Here is a 22465-nt window from a genome sequence, read left to right as displayed (position 1 = left end):
CAAGGATTGTTAACTCTCAGAAAATGAAAAGGCAGTGTGATGCATCCAGTCCTTCAACCTTTGGGAATGGAATTTAATTTCCTCTTATGATTCCCATGCTATCTGGAAGAAGATCCAGCGTGAACTAAGAATCCCCAGCTCTGAAATTCTAAAGCTCTGAAAGGCTTTTCAATAAAATAACATCACAGAAACTCCATGATTATGAGGGTTTAGATGGACAAGGAAGCATCCCCAAGAATGATGGATAAATGTAGTTGGAGTTACTTTTATAAATTTCTAGGACCTTACCTGAATGGATTCTTTTCAAAATCCTTGATTTTTCCCCCCTTCTCTCGGACAGAAGGAAACCCAATTTATTATGCTAAATTTTGAGGCCCAGGAGGTCTACCTTCGGGATGGGGCAGGGGGAGTCCTTACCTTGATTCAATAAAATGAGAATAATTACCCACCTCCTGAGTGTGTGACGAGGATCAGATGAGTAACACCTGCCAGGTTCTAGAGCTCTGCCTGGCGCAGAGTAAACACCATGGAAATGTTAGCTGTTAGTGCTGCCTGGGCTTTCCGGAGAGTGCCCATGGGGCCCCATCTGATCACCTGGCACTGCTGTCCTAGGTTCAGGTAGGCTTAGTCGACATAGGAAAATTCTAGTTGCTGAGATGCCAGGGGCTGGACGGGTGACACCAGCAAGCAGGCGCACATCCTCCCGTTTCTCAGTCGGGATGAGACACAGCACGCACCCCAGAGCCTGACCCACTGCACGTGTGGGAAGAAAGAAGAGGCAGTGCTCCCCTGCAAATGGGCGACTTCAGTGAAAGCAAAGTCTCCGGTTCTGCCCGCAAGATCACAAAGGCTCTCTGACTCCACTGCCCTCCCTCCTCCAGGCTTTGTCAGCTTTTGGGTTCCCTGAGGCTTTTTCAGTGCCAGGGTGAGGGTCCGTGGGCAGAAGAAAAGCAAAGCCAAGTGGGTACCCGGGACAAGCTGCCCCAGGTGTTTGGTAGGAAAGCACGGACAGCTGTGTGGAATTTGGAACCAGATGGAATCCTGTTTGGTCCTGTCCAGAGGGCACCTGATAAACACGGTCTTGGTTAACTAAGAGCTGAGAGTGAGGTTTCCTGAGCTGACTTGCAGGGACAGTGTCACAGTAGACACCTGAGGGCATGTGTCCCTCCTTTTCTGTGGGTGGCTGGGCTAACCTTAAGGGGTCTTAGGTGGGTTCTCACCGTTGGTGAATAAACAGCCCCCGTGTTGAGGAGAAGCTAGACTTGGGGTGAGGCAAGTGTTCAGTACACACCGTTCCTGCCTTTTGACAAGGACTGAAAGAGGCCCCTTTGCCCCCTGGCGTCCGAGGCAGCCACCCTGGAAGGCTGGCCGGGCAGGTCCAGAGCTCCACTGGGCCCACAGGTTGCCTGCCGTCTCCCCGGACCTCCGCTGGCTGCCATTGCATTTCGGCGTTCCCGGACTCTGAAGGAGCTGCTTGCTCTAACTGGTCTTATTACTTCTGCGTAATCTTTTCTTTTTCTTCTGCTCTGCTGCCTGTTTATTTTTTGTTATCAGAGGAAGAAGAAATGCTCGAACCAGGAACCAGGTATTTACTGGAAAGGTCCGTCAGCCCCATTTAACTGGATGGAACCTGTCTTTAGCCCTGACTTGTAGCACAGGACCCGCCTTGCCTGTTGCCAATGAGTCCACTTTATTATCCTCTCTGTGACTGTAGTTAATCAAGGAAAGGATTTGCAGGTGGGGTGTGGAGGAGCCACGAAAGCATCCAAATTCATGGTTTTTTCTCTGTCCCTTCACATGAGCATATTACATATGCCTCATTGCTTCCTCACCTTCTGAGGAGGCTAGTGCTTAATTTGGCCCCTTTTCAAAGAGAGTTTTTAAAAAATTTTATGCTCTGTAAGTGGCCTGAAATAGCAGAGAGGTCAACCAATCATGGGATCCGAAAGAAAATTATCCCTTGCCCAGCTCTCTGGGGCCGTGGGCCAGTCTAGGAAAATATAATTGAAAATACATTCACACCCCAGATGCGTGTATTTAGAACTGCATCTTATTCAGCCTTTCTGACTAAGATTGCCACTCAGTGGTCAGTGGCTGACGTTAGCTGTTTCTAGAACTTTTCCTTGTAATGTGTTTACTGTTAAATATCTGTCTGGATGTTTAGGTTGTTAACGTTGTGAGTAGAATTGGTCTTCCCTTCTCCGAGCTCAAAATGACCCCTGGGGCCAGCCTTGCTTCCCCCATGGTGTGTCCTTCTTAATTCTGGCAGCAGGTCCTACAGTACTAGGCAGAGGCCTTGATCCTGCCCTGAGCGCTGGGAGAACAGAGTTGAGATGGGGCTGAGGGCAGTGGGAGGCAGAGAAGTCTTCGAGGGCGGATTCCAGCCCCTCCAGGCGGTGGGCTCCCTCGCCTTCCCTGATGTGCCTATCAGGCCTCCTGAGCCCTGATTCCTTCCCAGCTGAGTAGGAAGACAGAGCATTTCTTTAAAATGATCACAGCTATGGCTTTTCTGCAATCACAGAAGACTTTCTATTTTAACTGTTTGTGGAGACTTTAGAATTAGTGGTTCCTTGCTTGTTTTCCTACTAATCCGATGGTACTAATATTCTGGCTTGAGTTCATAATCTGTGTTTGCAGTGTCTGCTCTCCTGTGGTGGTTGCCAAGTCCAATACAACTCACAACTTTTTTTCTTAAGGATTCAGGACAAGCTATACCACTGGTCGTCGAGAGCTGCATCAGATACATCAATTTATACGGTAAGCTCGATCTCAGGGCAGTGTTTTCAGCCCTTTCCAGAACAGGTGCTAGGCTGTTCTCATAAGAAATGAGATTCAAATTCATCTGGGAAGATTTCCCGTTGCTGCTCTGCTTCTGAGAGGGAAAACGTTCCATAGAACAGCTGCTGTCTTGAGTGCTGTCTGTTGAGCCTTGTGTGTCAGCGGAACTGAAAGTGGTGGTGAGAAGACCCAGGAACTAGGAGAACCGAGGAGCAGGGAGGGCACATGGGAGAACTGTATTAGTTCCTTTTTTGCTCCCACCCGAGCCCAGAGCTCTGCACTTTGAGCGCTGAATGAGGTTGGTCAACCGATCAGTTAATCCTGCTAGACTGTGGTAAGCTCCATGGAGGAAATAGAGTGTCTGGGATTTGCTACATGGTGTCCCCAGCACTTAAATTGTGCCTCCATCTATTCATTTATTCATTCCTCCAAAAATATATTTCCAGACTGCATAGCAGGCACTGTTTTTGACAATGGCAGCATAGCCACGAACCAGACAGGTAGGATGCTGGCCCTAGGTAGCTTACATGACCAATTAGAAGGGCAAGGGAATGAACAAGCAGAGAGACAAATAATATAATTTCAGATAGTGATAATGCCAAGGAACTAATTAAAGGGGATAGAGAATGGCTGGAGGAGGGCAGGCCTGCTTTGGCTAAGGTTGTAAGGAGAGCCGTCTCCGAGGGGGTGATATTTGAGTAGAAGAAGCCAGCCATGCAGTCCAGGTGGAGAGAATGGCGAGTGTCAAGGCCTAATATGGGAAAGAAGGCCAGCGTGACTGGACAGGAATGAGCCAGGAGGATGGGGTAAGAGACACAGGTGGTAGAAATTCAGCATTGGTTAACGAAAGAAATGAACAACGTTTATTGAGCACATACTATATGTACAAACCAAACTTTAACTAAAGCCTGCCTTTAAGGGTAAACACTTTCCTGAATTATAAAGTGGAGAGTTGTTTTATACAGAAAAACTGAATCTCAGGGAAAGGATCCCAGTCTTAATTCCCTTTTCAGATGAGGGAAGCCCTCTAATTCCTTCAATCTAATAGGTCGCTGTTTTGTTGTTACTGCTGTGTCAGGTATCAAGGTCTCCTCTTTTTTATGGCCTTGTAGAAACACATAAAAAATGAGATTGTCCTTCTTCAATAAGTTAATGCCCCCCAAACATCCCAAGCCAGCATGCACTCTAGACTCTAGATTTTCTTGAAGGAAGATGATGTCTGTGATGGGCGAGGGAATGGTTGAGGGAGTGGCATTAATCATTCTCATTCAAAATCTCTGTGGCTGTTAAACTCCGATGGCATTTGTAAACTCAGGCCAAGCTACTTGGGACCAGTGCAACTGATGAACGCACTAGGCAGCATTCACTACCCAGTTATTTGATTGAGCTAACCTGTGGGTTAAAGTGGAAGTCATTCACTGGTCCAGTGTTGATATAAACATCTTGTTTCCTTCAAGCCCAAACAAGAGACCCTAGACATATGAAGCAGAATGTGACGGAGTATTTGGACCAGCTGAAGTTCATCGCAAAGGCTCCTTTTGGGCTTCTGCCAGGAGACGGTCACTGGGAATGACTCTGTTACAAAGGATGGCGGGAGAAAGAGGCAAGCAGTGGGGAGAGTCTTCCGTGTTCCCAGTGGTCTGATGAGCTCAAGGCATTTTCTCTTTCTTTTTTTGTTTATTTCTTTTAGGACTCCAGCAGCAAGGGATCTTCAGAGTGCCAGGATCCCAGGTTGAAGTCAATGACATCAAAAATTCCTTTGAGAGAGGTAGGTGTGGAGTGATCATCTCCAGCTTGTGTCCAGAGGAAGCCAGGATGGGTGTTAACGCATGTCTTAGAGCCAGTGGTGCTGGGGCAGCTGGTATCAACATCTCTTCCCAACTTCACCTTCAGCGACTTCACCTTGGTAGCTCGAGATCAGCCAAGGTGGGAGTATTTACACCACAGAAATTGGCAAACACTAAGACCTTTGATCTTTTTTTTTTTCCCCGCCAACGAGCTAGCTGTTGAACATTTACCAGCACACATGGGTGACTTTCTCTGGTGGGCTCTACAGTGGTTGCTGGGAAAGAGGGCCTTGGAATCATTGTGCAAATCTGTAAAGGCTGCTGTGTTTTAGAAAAGTTGGAAGAAGCTAGATAACATGGAGTGGCTTAGAATTGCCTAATTATTTTTTATGCAGTGTTTTTGGCAAAGCTATACTCCCCCACCCTCGGGGAGGTTACCTAGTTCCCACTTTGGTATAAAAGCTTATCAGAAATGAAGTGGCCACCAGAACGTGGCTTATTTGGTTGAGCCTCCCTTGGCCTCGGGATCCCTGATGGGAACAGATGGCCAGTGGCAGTGTCCAAGCAAAGTAAGGACTTACTAGGGTCAGGAGGAGCTCAAATCTTCTTAAACCTCTGCCTTTTTATACTAGTACATATCTTGCTGCTACAGTGAAACTGAGAGTCCGTGCATTTCCGTTCAAGGAAATATTTTCCGGCATCACGCTCTCTGGTTGTTGAACAAAGCCCATCCCAGGGAGGAAAGAAGAGCCAGTGTGGGGCATCCTAAGCAATATCTCCACCTCTAGTTTCACAGCGTTTGGAAGCATCCCATCTCCATAGTTACTCCTCAGCTCTGATTTACTACATTTTTCTCTGAGTAGTTAGGTACTAAGTTTGGTCTGAGGACCCCGATCCCAAACCCATTTCCCCGCAATACATCACATCCCAATTTACAAAGCGCTTTCTTACCCATTCTTCTATGTAATCCTCCTAATAGCCTTGGAAGGTGTATGGTTTGTCCTTGTTGGTTGTGCTCTGAGCAAGCCTCTCCCCGGGGCTCCAGCCCTAGAATTCTCCCGACTTATTGCCAGGCTTCCCCTGGAGGGGCTGCCTCCTGAGCAGACTCACCGTCGCCCTATCCTCCCGCTTCCGTCCTGAGATCTAGCTCCAGGGTAGAGGAAGCAGTCTGTCAGCCCCAGGCAGTCACCACCATAGCCCCCAGCACAGAGCTTTGCAGCGCTAGGCACTCTGGCTTGGAACCGGGTGTGGAGAGCAGGATTGGGCTGGATGTGGCTCTCAGTGGCACATGAGGAGGGTCCTGGGGAGCTTAGGGTTTGGAGTCCACTCCAGAATCTTGGGTACTTAGAACCAGGGAGCCCCAGAATTGCCCTGCTCCAAGCTCCTACTCACGCATTTATTCATCCACTCAACAAGCCTGCATTGAGCCCTGCACTGCACTGGGTAATGGACTAGGGCCTGGCAATATGATAGGAACAACAGACAAGTCACTGCTAGCAGAGAACCGGTTTAGTAAACAGCACGGTCAGCGCAAGGATGGAGTAAGCGCTGGGTAACATGGGAGCCCCTAGCCCAGCTTGGGTGGAAGGGGGAGGAATAGCAAAGCCTCGAAAGGCTTCCTGGAAGAGGAAATGCCTAAGCTGAGGCTTGAAGAGTAAGAGTCAGGGGAAGCAGGGAGAGGGCATTCCAGACCAAGGGAACAGCATGTGCAAAGCCCACAAAGCAAGAGGTATCCTCCCCTCAGCATCCCTGATAGAAGTGTCATTCATCATTTCCCTGAGCTTCTCTTGGCGACGACAGACAGCCCAGCCAGGGTTTGGCTTCTTTATTTCCCCCAACTCCTTAACACCCCTGCTGCCCTGTGTTCATTGTAAGTGAACAGAGCCGTGGTCTGGACCCTTTGCTGGTTCCATCCTCCCAGGCTCATCCCATCAGAGAGAATTCCTTGTATGTCATGAGTAAACTGCCTGGTGCCTCCAGCCCGGTGACCGCTCCCCCTTGTGTTTTCTTACTTGCCAGTGTCTTGTAAGTAAGCACCTTGCCGTACCAGGCAGCCAGACCCAATCCCCACCCCAGCAGCACTGCTTTCTTTCCTTCCCGAACGTGATTTCTAAGGTCAGCACCTTCTGTTACTTGCTCAGGTGCCTTGGAAGGGTATTTGTGCAAATCAGAGTTCTCTGCTCCTTGGAGCGAAGAGATCACCTGACCCAAACCTCAGCTGCAAAAATTGTTTCCTGCTTTTTCTTTGCCTCCCGTGTGCAGTTGGCGCCTCTCCCTCTCGCCCCCGTTCCGGGATGAATCTCATTCCCTTGCCCGCTTCGTCCTTCTGCTCCACCCGAGCCTACACGGGAGCACAGCTTATTCTAAAAGAATAGTTCCTGGGATGTCTCTTTTAGAAAAACCCTTTCTGGCTTCTCCGGGCTGGCTGGTACCCAGATTTCACACGCATTACTTTCTGTTTCTTGACATTCACCACCCACCGGCCCTGGGTTTGGGTTCCTGACCTGGCTGACCCTCTGGGCACCTCCTCCCCACTCTCCTGAAACCAGCTTCCCTCTCCCTGGCTCGCCGCTGTGTTCTCCGCAGCCCCTGGCAGCGAGCGGCCCGAGCCCACTCCTCGCGGCCCACCTGCTCTAACTTGTGATGGAACTTTCTCTCCAAACCAGTACATTGTGTGTTTTTCCTTTCTTCCTTTTATTTTTAAAACTTTAAACCCTCTAATCCCTGCAGGGTGCCTGTCCTTTGCCACTTGTTCAAACAGACATGGGTCTTTTCCTCCTTGGCCCCTTTCTTTCTCTCTTTGGGCGAAGCTCTTGCCTATGCTCCTTGCAGAAGGCTATTGAAAGGAGCACAGACCTCTTTTCCTTAAGCTTCTGAAAAATTACATGTTGGAAATCCATTTTTGGCTTATTATTCCTAAACCCACTTTCTTTCTCTTCTGACATGAGTCAACCAGGCTTTTAGTTGGGATTATGATTTTTATTATTATATTTTGCTGTCAATAAATCTCAAACTCAGCACTCAAGTTTTGAGATCTTCCTGTAATCTTCTGGCAAAATAAAGGAGAAAACATCATGGAAAAGCAGGAATCAGCAGCTGTGCTGTGGAGAGAGCTGTGGTTTGCTGTTGTCTCCCAGGCTAGTTTTTTGCCTCTCTGTTTTCCCCACAAACCAATCCCCTGTCCTCTTGGTATGTAAAAGGTGAGAGAGCTGCCTGTGTTCTCTCCTCATGTGGAAGGGCGGCTGGAAAGGGAGTCAATGGTCCTTTCGCTGTGCTCACATCAACATAGGGTTTGGATTTGGGGCTGAAATCATGGCATGTAGGATCTGACACATTCTAGACTCTGGATGTGGCCCTTCTCAGATCTGTTTCCTACCCCAGGAAGAGGGGTGTGAGCGGGAGACACAGGGAGGGGTTGTCACGTTGCGGAGCCTCGGGATGGAGCTGGGAGGATCCTGGCCGCGGAGACCTGCCCTGGAGAGACCACCTGCGGGCTTCCTGCCATGCCCCCATCCAGCAGCACGTTCCCCTAGAGCTGTGAGCACACACCCACCGTGTGTTCACTCTGCCCTGGGTGCAGCCTGCCTTCAGCCCTTAGGCAATGCTGGGGCGACCTGGCTGGGAGCAGGCTGCAGGCAGGGCTCTTTGGTAATGATTCTGCCTCCCTCCCCGGGAAACTAGCTAGCAAAGTGGGAACTAGCTTTCTCTTGGACTGGCCTGGAATTTTAGCTCTAATTCTCCTCCTGGAGGAAGCCATCATTCACATACACCGTCCTGCTCATCTTGAACTCTGGAATTCCGTTCATTTCTGGAGCCAAAATTGGCTACCCTTGCAGAGAGCCAAAGGCCTGGGCTAGGAGGGAGGATTGTTTGGATGGCTCCTTTTATGGACGAAGTGCCTTGTGGGAGGAAGAGCAAGAATGGATGGTGTGTGTGTGTGTGTGTGTGTGGTCAATAAGTTAACCATACTTAACAAGGAGAGCTTATATGGAGGAAATAAAATCCTTGTGCTTTTATTTTATGTGCTTTATGTGATCATGAGACCACAAGAGTAACGTGTGGTGCGCTAGGGGAACAGCTTAATACAGCGCAGAGTTTTCAACCTCTTACGGTCCTTCAGAGGGGCTTCAAGGGCTGCTACTGGGATAAAGAGGGAAGCTGAGAAGGTAGGGCTTGCACCTTTCTCTAAATTCAACTAAGGCAGCTTTGCTTATCCATGGGAACATTTTTCTTGAAAAACAAAAAAAGTTGAGATTCTACTGTAAAGGAAGGAGGGAGAGAGGGAGGGAAGGAAGGAAGATGATGGATAGATAGATAGATAGATAGATAGATAGGCATGCAGGCAGTCAGGCTGCAGATAGAATTGAAAACCACAGGTAGAAGAAGGAATATCTCCCAGGCATTACGAGACCTGGGAGCTGCTGGTGTCTGTTTTTGACTACATGAGCAAGTTGTTTCATTTGTTGGGGCCTCAGCTTTCTTGCAGGTGAGAGGGGTGGTGCTGGGACCATGCCCACTTGGTGCCGTGCTGTGCTGCTGTGAGGATTAAGAGAGATCACATGTGCCAGTGTGCTTCTCACTTGAAAAGTGCTATATCAGTATAGGCAATAATATATATATTTTTTTTATGTTTTCTCTCTTCCCTCGTCATGAGAAAGTCTTGTGGGGGAAGCATTTTCTTTTTTTTTTTTTTTCCAGTTTTTAAATTTGTTTCAAAGTTAAACCCAAGACACATTGACTTCATAGGAAATCCACTGAGAAATGTTTTTCTAGGCTGAACACCTGTTTCGCTTTAGTCTCCCCCAACAGAGCATGTACATGTTAATTACTTTCATTTTATAATCACTGCTGTCCCACCACTATACCAAGATCACCTAAACTGTGTGTGTGGTATTCTGAATGTTCTTACTTATACCTTAAGTTCACTAACTGCAAAAGATTTTCTGGGATAACCTGTCACTTGAATTCTTTGGCTACTTTTGAAGATGAAGTCCAAAGAACTCTTAAATGATTCTCCTTTGGGGAAGATGGTATTTTATAGGCATTAAAAACCAAAGAATCATTTGATGCAACAGCCAACTAAGTGACTCAAAACTGAAGCTTAAATTTAAAGAAAAAACTGACTTAGAGAAAAAAAAGTAATCCTAGAGGAACTCATTCTAAGCAATCAGTCATTATGCCTGTGTGTGTGTGTGCGTGTGTGTGTGTGTGTGTGTGTATGTGTGTGATCGATTCAGTGCAGGCTGGTGGGTCCCAGATGACTCCTTTTCCGGAGACAGTGATCTGAGGGAGCAGAATCTGGCAAGTGGCCAGTACCAGTAAAGAGCAGCCGTGAAGTGCTGGGGACATTTATATTCAACCCCTGTGGGGGAAGCATTTTCATCTCCTCCTATGGGAACGTCTGAGAGGTTGACCTATGGAACACAGTGCCTGGGCCGCCACACACAGTCGTTCAGGCTGGGCACTGCACAAGAGTACTCGGCCACGAGGACAGGAGTGTGCTGAACTCTGGCTCATGTCCTGGAAGCCACAAGCCCTGGTTCAGGAAGTGGTGGTGGGGGGGGGTCTTTCTCTAATTCCCACTAAAGCATGTTGGGGCCAGAAGAGGCCCTGGCAGTGACACACATTCTCTTCCCACAGAGGCAGAGTATAGAGATCCAAGTATGAATTTGCAGTTCTGCTCTTCATTGCTTGCCAGACTTAGATTGCTCTGGGCTGTTCTGGGAGGAGGAGGAGGAGGAGCCCACTGAGCAGACCTCTCTCAGCACCTTCACGGAGGTGTCAGATTGCTGCCTGCTTCCTTTCACATCCCCCATGGAAACTCCTGGTGGTGAACTAGCTGAGCAACCCCCATTAAACTGAAAAGTGCTGCTCTCCTGAGATATTTTCCCCAGTGCAATTGGCAAAAATTTAAAAGATATTCCATGGGCAGGGCTATGGAAAAGCAGCCTTCTCCTATGTTGCTGGTAGGAGGAGAAAATGGTGCAGCCCCACTGGAGGAGAATTTGGCTTTATCTGATGAAACTACACATTTGTTTGCCCTTTGACCCAGCAATCCCACTTCTAGGAACCTACCACAGAGACACACCTCTATGAATAATAAACACAGGTACAAGGTTATTTGTTGTGGCAGTATTCGTAACAGCAAAAGATGGGAATGTCAATCCATAGGAGACTGGTTGACTACATTATGGTCTATCCATGAAATAGAGTAGTTTGCAGCCATTAAAAAAAAAAAAATGAGGAAGATCTCTATGAACTGACAAGGAGGGATTTCTAGGATTTACTGTTAAGAGAAGAAACAGGTATATGTAGTAGCAGAGCGTGCTACTTCCATTTTGTGTAAGAAATGAGGGAACGTAAAAAAATTGTATATGTGTATTTGCTTGCTTTTGCAGAAAAAAAGATTAGCAGGACAAACCAGAGACTAATGAAAGTGGTTAAATGTAAGGTGTAGGGAGAGAAGGAGAGGAATAGGGCTTCTCTGCAAGCAACTTTTTATCTGGTTATGACTCCTGGACCATGTGGATGCTTTATATTTTCAAAATTGCATATTTTTTTAAAAAAAGGATGTCTAAAAAAATTAAATCCCTAAACTTGAATATAAATAGAAACAAATAAGCTGTATATCAGACTGACAACCATACAGAGAGTAACTTTTCAACATGTGCTCTGGTCATACAGTTTTTTAACAGCTCTATTGAATTACATACCATAAGGCTCATCCATTTTTTGAAGTGTATATTTTAGTAGTTTCTAGTGTATTTATAGATTTGTACATCATCACCATAATCTAATTTCAGAAAATTCTCATCATCCCTAAAAGGAACCCTGTACCCATTTGTAGTCATTCCCTGTACCCCTTACACCCCAGCCCCCATCTCTAGACAACCACTAATCTACTTTCTGTCTTCTGATCATATGTCTTTAGTGGGATACATTCTGAGGGCCTAAAAAACAAAAAAAGCCCTGCGAATAAACCTTAATTTTTACGTAGTAGGTTTATTGTTAGTGGTGATATTGCTATTAAAAATCTGAAACTATTTTATGTATATTGTAGGATAAGGCAGATACATTAAAATATCAATTATAAATATTATTCAGAACAAGATTTTCACTGTAAGAAAAATGAAATGCAAATACAAAATAAATGAAGGTAAAGAAAACATTGTATCTTAAACATGAATTAGAAATATCAGTGTGAACTTGTGAAAAAATATATATATATGTATATTCTAGCTCTATGCACTGAAAGAACCTAGATGTTCTTTATGACACTCCTGTAGCAATGAGCACACCTAGAACCTAGATCTTGGTTTCTAAATACCATGCCCTACAAAAAGCAAACAAAGCTCCTTAGAGAAGTTTTTTATTCGAGGTCTAGGTCAAGGAAAGTACCAGGTGATTCAAGGACATCTTTTATGCCAGAAAGCAAGGAAATGCTCAATAGAGGTCGCATCAAAGGACATAAGAAAGGACTCCCCCTAGCCAAATTTGGGGACAATCGGAGCATCCCAATGAATAGTGATGTAGTGGGTTATAACACTTTGAATTAAAAATTATAAAAACAAGCCCATAAAATGTTTAAAAAAAAAAATAGGAGGGTGGAGGGAACACGGAGAAAGCTCTTCTTTAGGGAAGAATGCCACCTAATAATTGTAGATGGAATGACAGAATCAGAAAATCACCATTTTGTTAGAACCGCAGGGTAATAATTGATTTGGGCAAAAGTTATCATTGGATGCTCAAAGCACTGGGTAAAATATGTTAAGCATGATGACATGCACATAGATCACTTATTGTTTACAAAAATATTTTATATTTTACACTTGTTATTACAAAGGAGAAAATATACCTTTACAGTGTAGAGATCCGGAGGCCACCACCTTAACCCAGTGATCGAGTATTACCCACATAGTATTCTTTTTTTTTTTAAATGTATATATTATGATAACATTTTTTTTAAGAGTTTTATTTATTTATTTATTTATTTATTATTTATGGCTGTGTTGGGTCTTCATTTCTGTGCGAGGGCTTTCTCCAGTTGCGGCGAGCGGGGGCCACTCTTCATCGCGGTGCGCGGGCCTTTCACTATCGCGGCCTCTCTTGTTGCGGAGCACAGGCTCCAGACGCGCAGGCTCAGTAGTTGTGGCTCACGGGCCTAGTTGCTCTGCGGCATGTGGGGTCTTCCCAGACCAGGGCTCGAACCCGTGTCCCCTGCATTGGCAGGCAGATTCTCAACCACTGCGCCACCAGGGAAGCCCCCCACATAGTATTCTTGCCCACAATATTTAACCTGACTCTAATCATGAGGAAGCAATCAGACAAATCCTGCATGTGAGGCATTCTATAAGGCAGTTGGCCTGGACTCTTCAAAAAATGTCAATATTATGAAAAACAAACTAACAATAAAAAATGTTGGGGTCTATTTTGCATTCAAAAGACTAAAGAAGCATAACAACTGAATGAATTGTGTGAACACTGATTAGATCTTAGCTTTTGAAAAATTCTATGAAAGACATGGGACAATGGGTGATGTTTGAGTAAAGTCTGTGAGACGGTGTTTTGGAACTCTTGTTAATTTTCTTAGGTGCAATACACGGTTGCGTAGGGGAATACCCTTATGCTTAGGAAGAATGTGTTGAAGTATTTAGCAGTGATGTGTTGTCATGTCTACAAAACACTCCCAAATAATTGAGCAGTACTAAATATAAGTAGAGAAAGGGAGGGAGAGCAAATATGGCAAGATGAGTGTAAGTGTAGTAGGGTGACGGATGTTCATTACTTTAATTCTACAGCGTTCTTATAGATTGGAGCAGTTTCAGAATCCGCTGCAGGGAGCACTCTCAGCATGCCGTGTGGCGGAGGCTGTCACATCTGTCCTCCAGTTCAGGCTGGGCCAGGTCACCTCTTCCGCCATCTGCACACACCCTGCCCCCTTACCGAGCTGAATCGTCATCTCCTGTTTCCCCTTAGGTGAAGACCCGCTTGTGGATGATCAAAATGAACGAGATATCAATTCAGTCGCTGGCGTTCTAAAACTGTATTTCCGAGGACTGGAAAACCCACTCTTTCCTAAGGAAAGGTTTCAAGATTTGATATCTACTATTAGTAAGTATTTCCCAGGTGGAATGATCAATTTCTTGACCAGTCTTTATTGAAGCTGCAATCCAGGCTCATTGCTGCAGGGGAGGGGTGCCTTGAAAGAAGCCATATGACTCTTGTCCTCATGGAACTTAAAACCTAGTTGTGGAAATAACAAGATGGTTTATAATAGAAGGACTCATGGGCCTGGTACACCTCTGGGTATAGGAGGAGCTCAGAAGAGAAGAGGCAGAGGGAGCCTTGGTTTCTCGGATCACAGCTGAGGGAGAATGATGTGAGTAGAGTCTTCGGGGAGGAGTGGACTCAGGGATCCTGGGAAGGGTTGGGGACACACAGATCAATGGGACCAGCAGGAGGGTGTCCCAGCCAGTACATGGTGTAAGATGCTGGAAGGGTCAGATGGAGCAAGAAAGGGAAGACCTTGAATGCCTTGCAAGGATTCCAGAGCTTTTCCCCTTGGGTTACAAGGAGCCATGGAAGGTTTGGGAGTCAGGTCAGCAACATGGCAAACAGGGAAATGATGAAAATAAGTTGATTGGGGGCTTCCTCTGACATCACTAGCCATGAGAGTCCTTCTTGACTAGTATTTCTGTGGATAAAGGCAGGAGCCCAATCTAGGGGCTGAAGTAAAGGCACCTTGACTGTAAGATGCCAAAATCCACGGCAACCTTTTGGGAATATTTTTTAAAATAAACTTTTAATTTTAGAACATTAGAATGTTAGTATTTTGGAATAAACTCTTTTTTTTTTTTTTTTAATAAACTCTTTGCGTTACAGAAAAGTTGCCCCACACCCCGTTTCACTAGGGATGCTTCTCACAATGTTCTGAGGGATATTTGCAGCCACGGAAGTGCCCAGGAGGTGACAAGAGCCTAAGGAGGCTTGAACCCTCTTATTTGTCTTGTGTGAAAGGCTCTTCCTCCACTCTTCTGCCCCCCACTACTTCCTGCTCATCTTTCCTGATCCACTTCAGGCTCCAGACCACCTCTCAGAAATCCCAGGCCACAGAGGCCCATCCCTGTCTGAGCCCCGTGTCACCTGCTCAGCCAATATTTCCAGAAGCTCCAATAGCCCAGTTCCTGAGCGGACAAGGTGTTCGGCCCCTGGTACAAGGTCATGGCATTGTGTACCTTGAATCACAGTGTGAGAGGAAAAGTCCCTCCTCAGTTCCCTCCCAAAGCCTTGGTTACATCAAGGAGTGACACCCGCTCTGCCCCCAACGTACAAGTCATTCTCCCTGCTAAACGGAGAGAGCAGGGCCTCAGTCTCAGAAACTTTTGTATAAAACAATGTCTACCTATAATTTGGTAGCATTGTTTTGCTTTCATTGTATCTCTTTTTATGTTACCTTCTAATTATAGCAAGTGATCCTGGTTTCTCCTTTACAGAGTGAGGTAAAGTCTCCTTTTTTAAAGAAATGTGTTTAAGAAAACAGTATTAATAAACAGTAGTGGAGGTGGTCTAGGGCACTGTGACTGAAGCCGAGGACATGGAGGGGCCTGTATGGGGGGCAGTGGACTCGATATGTGTGCCAGAGCCTTCCACTCTGTGTGGAGGCCTTGGTGAGGCACCAGACCTTGAAGGTTGGCTGGAGCATGCCAGGTGGAGAAGAGAGATCACCAGTGTGTGCAAAGGCCTGGAGCAGGAGAGCCTTTGTGTGATTGGGTGGAGGGGTGGGGGGTGGCTAAGGTGGCCTGGCACAGTTTTTCTGCGGGGCACTACTGGCATTTTGGGTAGAGCAGTGCCTTGTTGTGTGTCCCACACATTCAGGACCCTTAGCACCTTGGCCCCGGGATCCCAAATGCCAGTGGCACCCTCCAGTCACTGCAACAACCCCAGAGAATGCCCCACATATTTGTGAGTGCCCCAGAGGTGCACGCCCACTTCATCTGAGAATCATGGCTCTTAATCATCTTCAGATACTTGGCGAAGGGGCAGCAGCTGGGAGATGAAGCAGGCAAGGGTGGTTGAAGCTCCATCATGAAGGGCCTTGGATACAGATGAGAAAGGTGGAAGTTGTCTTTTAAAAGGAACATGCTGACAGGATGTGGAGGCTGGAGAGAGGAGGGGCTGAGTGAGAAAAACATGTTTTTCTCTGAAAAAGAAACTGACATGGGTTTGTGCATCAGCCCTGCAGATAATCATTGGAGCTTTGGTAGCTCACTCTTAGCCTGAGCCTTCTCTCTCTACAGAGAAAAGCCCACAAAGCACTTTTTTCTCCTTACCAAGCCCAATTTGCTGCCCCCAACCCTGGCCTGACTGATTAAATGTCTGTATCTCTAAGGTTGACCTGAAAACAGGGGTCAGAGACAAGAGCCCAAGAATCACCAGGCTCTTTGACTAATATACAGCTCAAGAGGTGGTTATTTATTCAGTGTTCATTTCCTGAGCACCTACTCTGTGCCAGGGCTGTGCTATAGCTGGTGTTTTTAAAGAGTCTAATAAAACCTGGTCCCTGCCTGTGTTCATCAGGACTCATAGGTTGCAGGTGACAGAAACTCAGCTTACACTGACTTAACCCGTAAAAGGGAATGTATTGGCTCATATATCTGAAAAGTTTAGGCCCAGCTGGACTCAGACCTCACACGACATCTTCAGGAATCTGTCCCCTCCAGCTCTGTGGTGACTTCACTCCCGGACACCATCTTCTTTCCTGGGAGCCCCCAGCTGCTCCTCTACCCAGTTTCAAGAGGGAACTTCTCTCTAGGTTTCTCCAGCTGAGTCCCAAGGATCAACCCTGATTTGTTCTGATTAGGCCATGGACCCCTCCCTGGGCCCAGCCCTGTGGCTAGGGGAATTTGATGCTCTGATTGGCCAGGCCAGGGTCACATTTCCATCCCTGGAACTGACAGTAAAACTGCCTCCCCCTGGGCTTCCCTGGTGGCGCAGTGGTTAAGAATCTGCCTGCCGATGCAGGGGACACGGTTCGATCCCTGGTCCGGGAAGATCCCGCATGCCACGGAGCAACTAAGCCCGTGCACCACAACTACCGAGCCTGTGCTCTAGAGCTCACGAGCCACAACTACTGAAGCCCTTGCACCTAGAGCCCGTGCTCTGCAACAAGAGAAGCCACTGCAATGAGAAGCCCGCAGACCACAACGAAGAGTAGCCCCTGCTCGCCACAACTAGAGAAAGCCCGCATGCAGCAACGAAGACCCAACGCAGCCAGAAATTAATTAATTAATTAATTAATTAAAAAAAAACAAAAAACATACCTCCCCCTGAACCACATGGTCTGATCTCACAGGTGGGACTCACAGATGTCAGCTACTTGGCTCTCTGATGATGAAAGGCGCTCTGAAAAGTCCCTTTATGTTACAGAACTGGAGAACCCAGCTGAGAGGGTGCACCAGATCCAACAAATCCTCATCACCCTTCCCCGCGTGGTCATCGTAGTCATGAGATACCTCTTCGCTTTCCTCAACCAGTGAGTTGCCCAGCCAAGGGAGGGGGGGCCCCTCTTTGACTCAGCCCTGGCCTCCTTTGGGAGGGGGTGTCCTGAGGTTTGTAGGTACAACTGTTCCTAGAACATGGGACCCTCCTGAACTTGAGTAGAGCCCCCAAGAGAAAGAAACCACGGGGGAGGATTCACCTTTCCCTGGTGACTTGTGGGTACTCCTTTCTCGTAGCCTCTCGCAATATAGTGACGAGAACATGATGGATCCCTACAACCTGGCCATCTGCTTCGGGCCCACCCTCATGCACATCCCTGATGGGCAGGACCCTGTGTCCTGCCAGGCACACGTCAACGAAGTCATCAAAACCATCATCATCCATCATGAAGCCATCTTCCCCAGCCCCCGGGAGCTAGAGGGACCTGTGTATGAAAAATGCATGGCTGGAGGGGAAGAATATTGGTAAGATTCCATTCTTCTTAATATTATTATTATCATCGTTGTTGTTGTTACTGTTGAACCAGAACAGTAAGAAACCCTTTGATTTTCTTACTGCTTTTTAGTCTGTACTCCCATATATATTTTCTCATTTGAGCTTCGCACCAGCCTTATACGAGGGATAGGTGCATCAGTCAAGACTGTCTTGGTTTATAAGGGACAGAAATACAACTCAAACTGGCTTAAGCCAATTGGGAATTTAGTTTTAACTAAATAAAGCCTGGGATCATGGCTTTAGGTATAGCTGGATCCAGGGGTTCAACAATTATCATCAGGATTCAGTCCTGCATTCCCAGCCCCTGGCTGCTTTCTTCTACATTGGCTTCATTCTCAGGCAGCCTCTCCCTTGGTAGTTTCAAAGAGGCATCTGGTAACTCCAGTTTAGAGCCTGATCTCTCGCCATCCCCAGTGGAAAAAGAGCTTCTCCTTCCCAAATGTTTTAACACAAGCCCAAGAATTATGTCTCCTCCTGAGGCTTGGGTCTGGTGAACTAATCACATCGATTAGAAGATGTATGTAATGCTGTCATTGGCCAGGTGAGCTGCAAGCCCATCTCAGGCAGCAGGGGGGTGGATAATCCCCACCTCAGCCTCTTAAACTGAGAATGACACTTCCCACCCTTGTCCCCTACCACATAGAGTTCTCTTTTCCTGGCAAAGTTTGTTCACTTTCTTTGAGAGCTCCACGCCAGGCCAGCAAGTGGTAGTTGGGCACCTCTGTGTACCTGGTGCTACACTGGGTCTTGGGAGAAATATTTTAGAATCTTATCAAACTCAGGGCTGACTACCTTCCCCAGGCTAAGACCTTAAAATACGGTGAAAATAGGACATTTCTGTTAAGACAGAAAATTCAGAACACCAACTGACAAAAACCAAAGGGTTCCTACTCTTTCTTTCTTCCCAATCCAGGACAACACACAGCTGTATGTTTAGGTATTACCCACACTGCTTTCAGCCAGATGCCTACAGGGGAGTTAGTCTTTTGATTGTCAGAGCATCCCTGGACTCTTGCCTCGCTTTAGTTCTGTGGGCATATTTGGGCAGCGGCTTCAAAGAAGGGAAACGTTCCAGCCTCCTTGTTTCTCTGCAACACTTCTCTGCATAGAAACACCGGGCCACAGCTCTCTAATCTCATCTGAGGCACCTGGAGCCAGTCTGTCCCTGATCTGTAACAGAAATCCTACAACCAGCAAGCACACTTTTTAGACAAAGAGAAGCTTTTCAACTTTATCGCTTTTGCAGCCATTACCAGTTTTCTTTTCTTGCTGCAATATATATAATTAGTGCTCTGGGAAGGCACGTACAGATCTTAGCATACTTACCAAAGCACTACATACAATAACCACACTTTTCTTAATCCCATTTGTGCCCCATGAGAAAGGAAAACTATTTATTACGTGGTAATTTTGGAGGAGTTTTCAAAGCCAAAAAGGAGGATTTGGTTGAGGGCCTCATAACAGTGGACAACATTCATTCATTCACCAAGTGGTTACTGAGCATCTGTCCTGGGCCAGGCCCTGGGCTGAGGGGCAGGGATGTAACCTGACCAAGAGTAACCCCTGAGACAGGGAGGAGGAAACAGGCAGTTCTAGGAGTAGGGGCCCTGGAGCCAATGTAGGGATGTCAGGAAAGGCTTCCGGGAGGAAACACCGTGACTTGACTGAGACCTGAAGGATGAACTGGGTCAGCCAGGTGAGAGCGGGCAAAGAATGTGCTAGGCCTGGAGCATGCAATAAAATGAAAAGCGTTCTGTATGCCTGCAGTGTTGCATGTGACGAGAGAATGGTGAGGGAGGAGGCCCCACAGGCCAGCAGGAGCCAGGTTATGAAAGGTCTTAAGCCATTGTGCAGAGTCTGGAACTTATCCAGGAGAATTTTTCATAATAAAGTCCATATTCCTTTAAATGGTATTGTAAATGTCACCTCCCAGAAGCCTTCCTTGACACCCTATGTAGGTCCCCTCTCCTGTTCTTGTCTCTATTCATTTGTGCCTATATAACACATTTCAACTTGTAGCACTTCTGTTTCTCAGCCCATGAGGGCAGGGTTTGTGTCCACATTACCCATCAATGCATCCCTCTTACCTAGCACCGTGCCTGGCATAGATTAAGACTCAATCAATGGTTTGAGTAAAAACAAACTGATTGGCTGACTATGTGAATGAACCCTGGCCTCAAGAAGCTTACAATCCAGTGAGGGGGCAGCAGCTGATGAAATTATCCCAGTGCATTAATGACAGAATTTGATGGTCCTGGACTCACTCTACCCCTAAGCCCATCATGGTTGCCAGCCTGCTCGCCACCTGGGCTGATGTGGATTTTGCACGCAGCACCATGAGGCAGCCCCGAGGAGCCCACTTCTTGGGAGCGTCACCCACCTCACTGAGCTCGTCACCTCTGCTGTAAGACAGGCAGGGAGCCAAGCCAGACGGATGACTCTCAGCACTTCCCAAGTTCCTTCTGCTCTGGCCTGAGGCCCTTCTGAGGAAAAATGTCGGTGTTCTACTGCCTTCTAGATCTTACAGAACACTTAGGCATTGACAGCCTTTACCAAGAAGACAGCCCAGCAAATTTCAGGGCTGGGGTCAGTTGGGGGATGGTATTCAGGGAATCTTCCCAATGGGTGAGGGGGCCGGGAGTGGTTTTCTGTTAGGAAGGTCTGTGGGTGGTCAGATGAAAAAAATGGGATGAAGTGGGCCTGGCCTGATCTGGGTCAAGGCACAGAGGTGGGCTAGGCCAGCGCCTGCGGGAGGCTGAGGGCAGCGTGAGGTACAAAGCCCCCCAGGAGTCCCCTCCCCATGTTTCCTTGCAGTGACAGCCCACACAGCGAGCCAGGGACCATCGACGAAGTTGACCACGACAATGGCACCGAGCCTCACACCAGTGATGAAGGTGAGTGAGGGGGAATCAGGGCGAGGAACTCACCTGGGGCCTCTCCTGCTGACTCATGCCTGCCCACCTGCTGGGCCGACCCACATAACCCCCACCCACCCAGCTTTGCAAGTCAGCACGTCATCCTCTGGAGCAGACAGTGACCCAGAAAGACCTCCAGTCCACTGCATCCCCACACGGCTTGCCTCCTTCCCTTCTGTGTCCTGCCTGGCCTGAGTGCAAATCCTAAGAGATGAGAGTTTCCTAAGTAGGAAGCAGGCTTTGTCCTCTGTCCCTCCCCTGCTGGGGGTCTGTTCTGCGCCCGGCCTGAGCTGGGACCTGGGGCACATCAATGAACCAGACATGGGTCATCAAGGCGCTCCTGGTCTTGTCACCTGACAGGTCGAGAGCAGCTCCCCACCATGCAGAGTGGCAATGCCAGGCTACAGGGGTGACCCAGTGCAGTGGGTACCCCGAAGGCGAGGTCAAACGGTGGTGACCCAGGGAAGTGTGAGCAGGTAGAGAGAGAAAGGCCAGCCTGGGCTCTGCAGGACTCCTCAGACCTTCCACCCCTCTAGACAAGGAAATAAAATCAGGTTTGTCTCTAGGGAGCCTGGACAGTGTAGACAAGCAGTCTGGATAATACGGACCTGGGGCCAGCATTTCCATTAGGCAGATCAGGCACAGTGCCCAGGGCCCACGATGCTTTCAGAGCCCATGAAAATGTTTTAATTTTTTTTTAATAATAAGAAAAAAGAGAATATGAGCCTGGATTATATTCATCTCTGTACAATGCAGTTGTTAAGATACAATTTTTGACGTTTCTTTTAATGGAAGAAGGGGCCCATGCAAGCACAGGTGCCAAGGGCCTGAGAGTCACACCACCTCCCTATGTTGACTGAGCACAGCCCTCCTTTCTCCCTGTGATAGTCTCACTTTTAAAAAATCATTATTCAGCAGTTCTCTTATTGGCCTTTGTGTTTATCTTGTGGGACAGTCCCAGGCTCTGTTGGCCACCATTTTTGTCAGGAGAGCTGGGTATGCCCTCAGGTGAGGTTTCTTGGAGTTGGCATAAGAGGCAAGACTAATAGGTGGGTTTTCATATTCTAGTGGGACTATGTCAGTTTCCAGCCACAGAACCTCCAACTCAAACTGACTTAAGCCTAAAAGGGATTCAGATCATATACTTGAAAGTCCCAGGGTAGGCATGGCTTCAGGCACAGCTGGATCCAGGAGCTTAGTAGAGCTTGTCAGGAATGTGTCTCCACCTTGCTGTTCTGCTTCCCTCTGTGTTGGCTTCATCCTCAGGTAGGATCTCCCTGTGTGGTGGTCTCTGGCAACTCCAGGCTTTCCTCATCCTTTTACCCAAAGTCCCAGTGGAAAAGAGCTTCCTTTTCAAAATGGTTCCAAGAAAGCTGCTGGGATGAAGTCTCACTGCATTGCCTTGAGTCACGCACCCAGGCGAGAACCAGTCACTGTGGCCCGAGAGGGAGCTGATGGGTCGGACCTGGGTCCCAGGGCAGGAAAGCACATCTAGGCACAGTGTTCAGCTCTGCCAGAATCCTCAGAGGCTGAAGTCATCCTGAGCTGAGGAAAGTGTCCTGCAGAGCCTTTGTTCTGAGATATGAAGGCTGCCACCTTCTGCTTGTTTGCAGTGGTTTGCTTTTCTCTTTCCTTCCTTTCCTCTCTTTTCCTACCACCTCCAGTCCACCCTCTTCCTCTGTCACTTTTAACAGCCCCCCTTCTCGTTCTCTCCATCTGTTGCTTGTTTATTCCCGTGTGTGTGTGTGTGTGTGTGTGTGTGTGTGTGCGCGCGCGCGCGCAGCTCTTGTTCTAGATCTTGCTCTCAGCCTCTCTTCTTCCACTGGTGGAAAACACCTCTTGTCCAACAAGATAGACTGATTTTTCAGCATTGAGACCTGTGGGGGCTGCTGGTGGAGGCAGACACGTCTGTGAGGAAGCGGGTCAGGTGCCCCCTGAGGAGCCTTGCAGCCTTCCTGGGGGACCCACTTTCGGGGGGCTGGGGTCGCTGTC

The 22465-nt window shown here is 47.6% G+C and overlaps 1 protein-coding gene across 3 annotated transcripts in view; it reads left to right on the top strand.

The window, feature by feature from the left end:
• SRGAP3 (SLIT-ROBO Rho GTPase activating protein 3) overlaps positions 1-22465 on the top strand; it is a 252906-nt gene that overhangs the window by 206033 nt on the left and 24408 nt on the right. For all 3 annotated transcript variants that reach the window (XM_061195572.1, XM_061195573.1, XM_061195574.1), the window contains 6 exons: positions 2697-2757; positions 4469-4546; positions 13542-13676; positions 16992-17097; positions 17300-17527; positions 20373-20452. In XM_061195572.1, coding sequence (XP_061051555.1) covers positions 2697-2757; positions 4469-4546; positions 13542-13676; positions 16992-17097; positions 17300-17527; positions 20373-20452 — 688 coding nt within the window. The remainder of the gene's footprint in view (positions 1-2696; positions 2758-4468; positions 4547-13541; positions 13677-16991; positions 17098-17299; positions 17528-20372; positions 20453-22465) is intronic.

This window comes from Eubalaena glacialis, chromosome 7 (genome assembly GCF_028564815.1).
Source record: "Eubalaena glacialis isolate mEubGla1 chromosome 7, mEubGla1.1.hap2.+ XY, whole genome shotgun sequence".
NCBI lineage: Eukaryota > Metazoa > Chordata > Mammalia > Artiodactyla > Balaenidae > Eubalaena > Eubalaena glacialis.
Note: the sequence above shows the minus strand (reverse complement) of the source record. Positions and strands in the feature narration are given on the sequence as shown.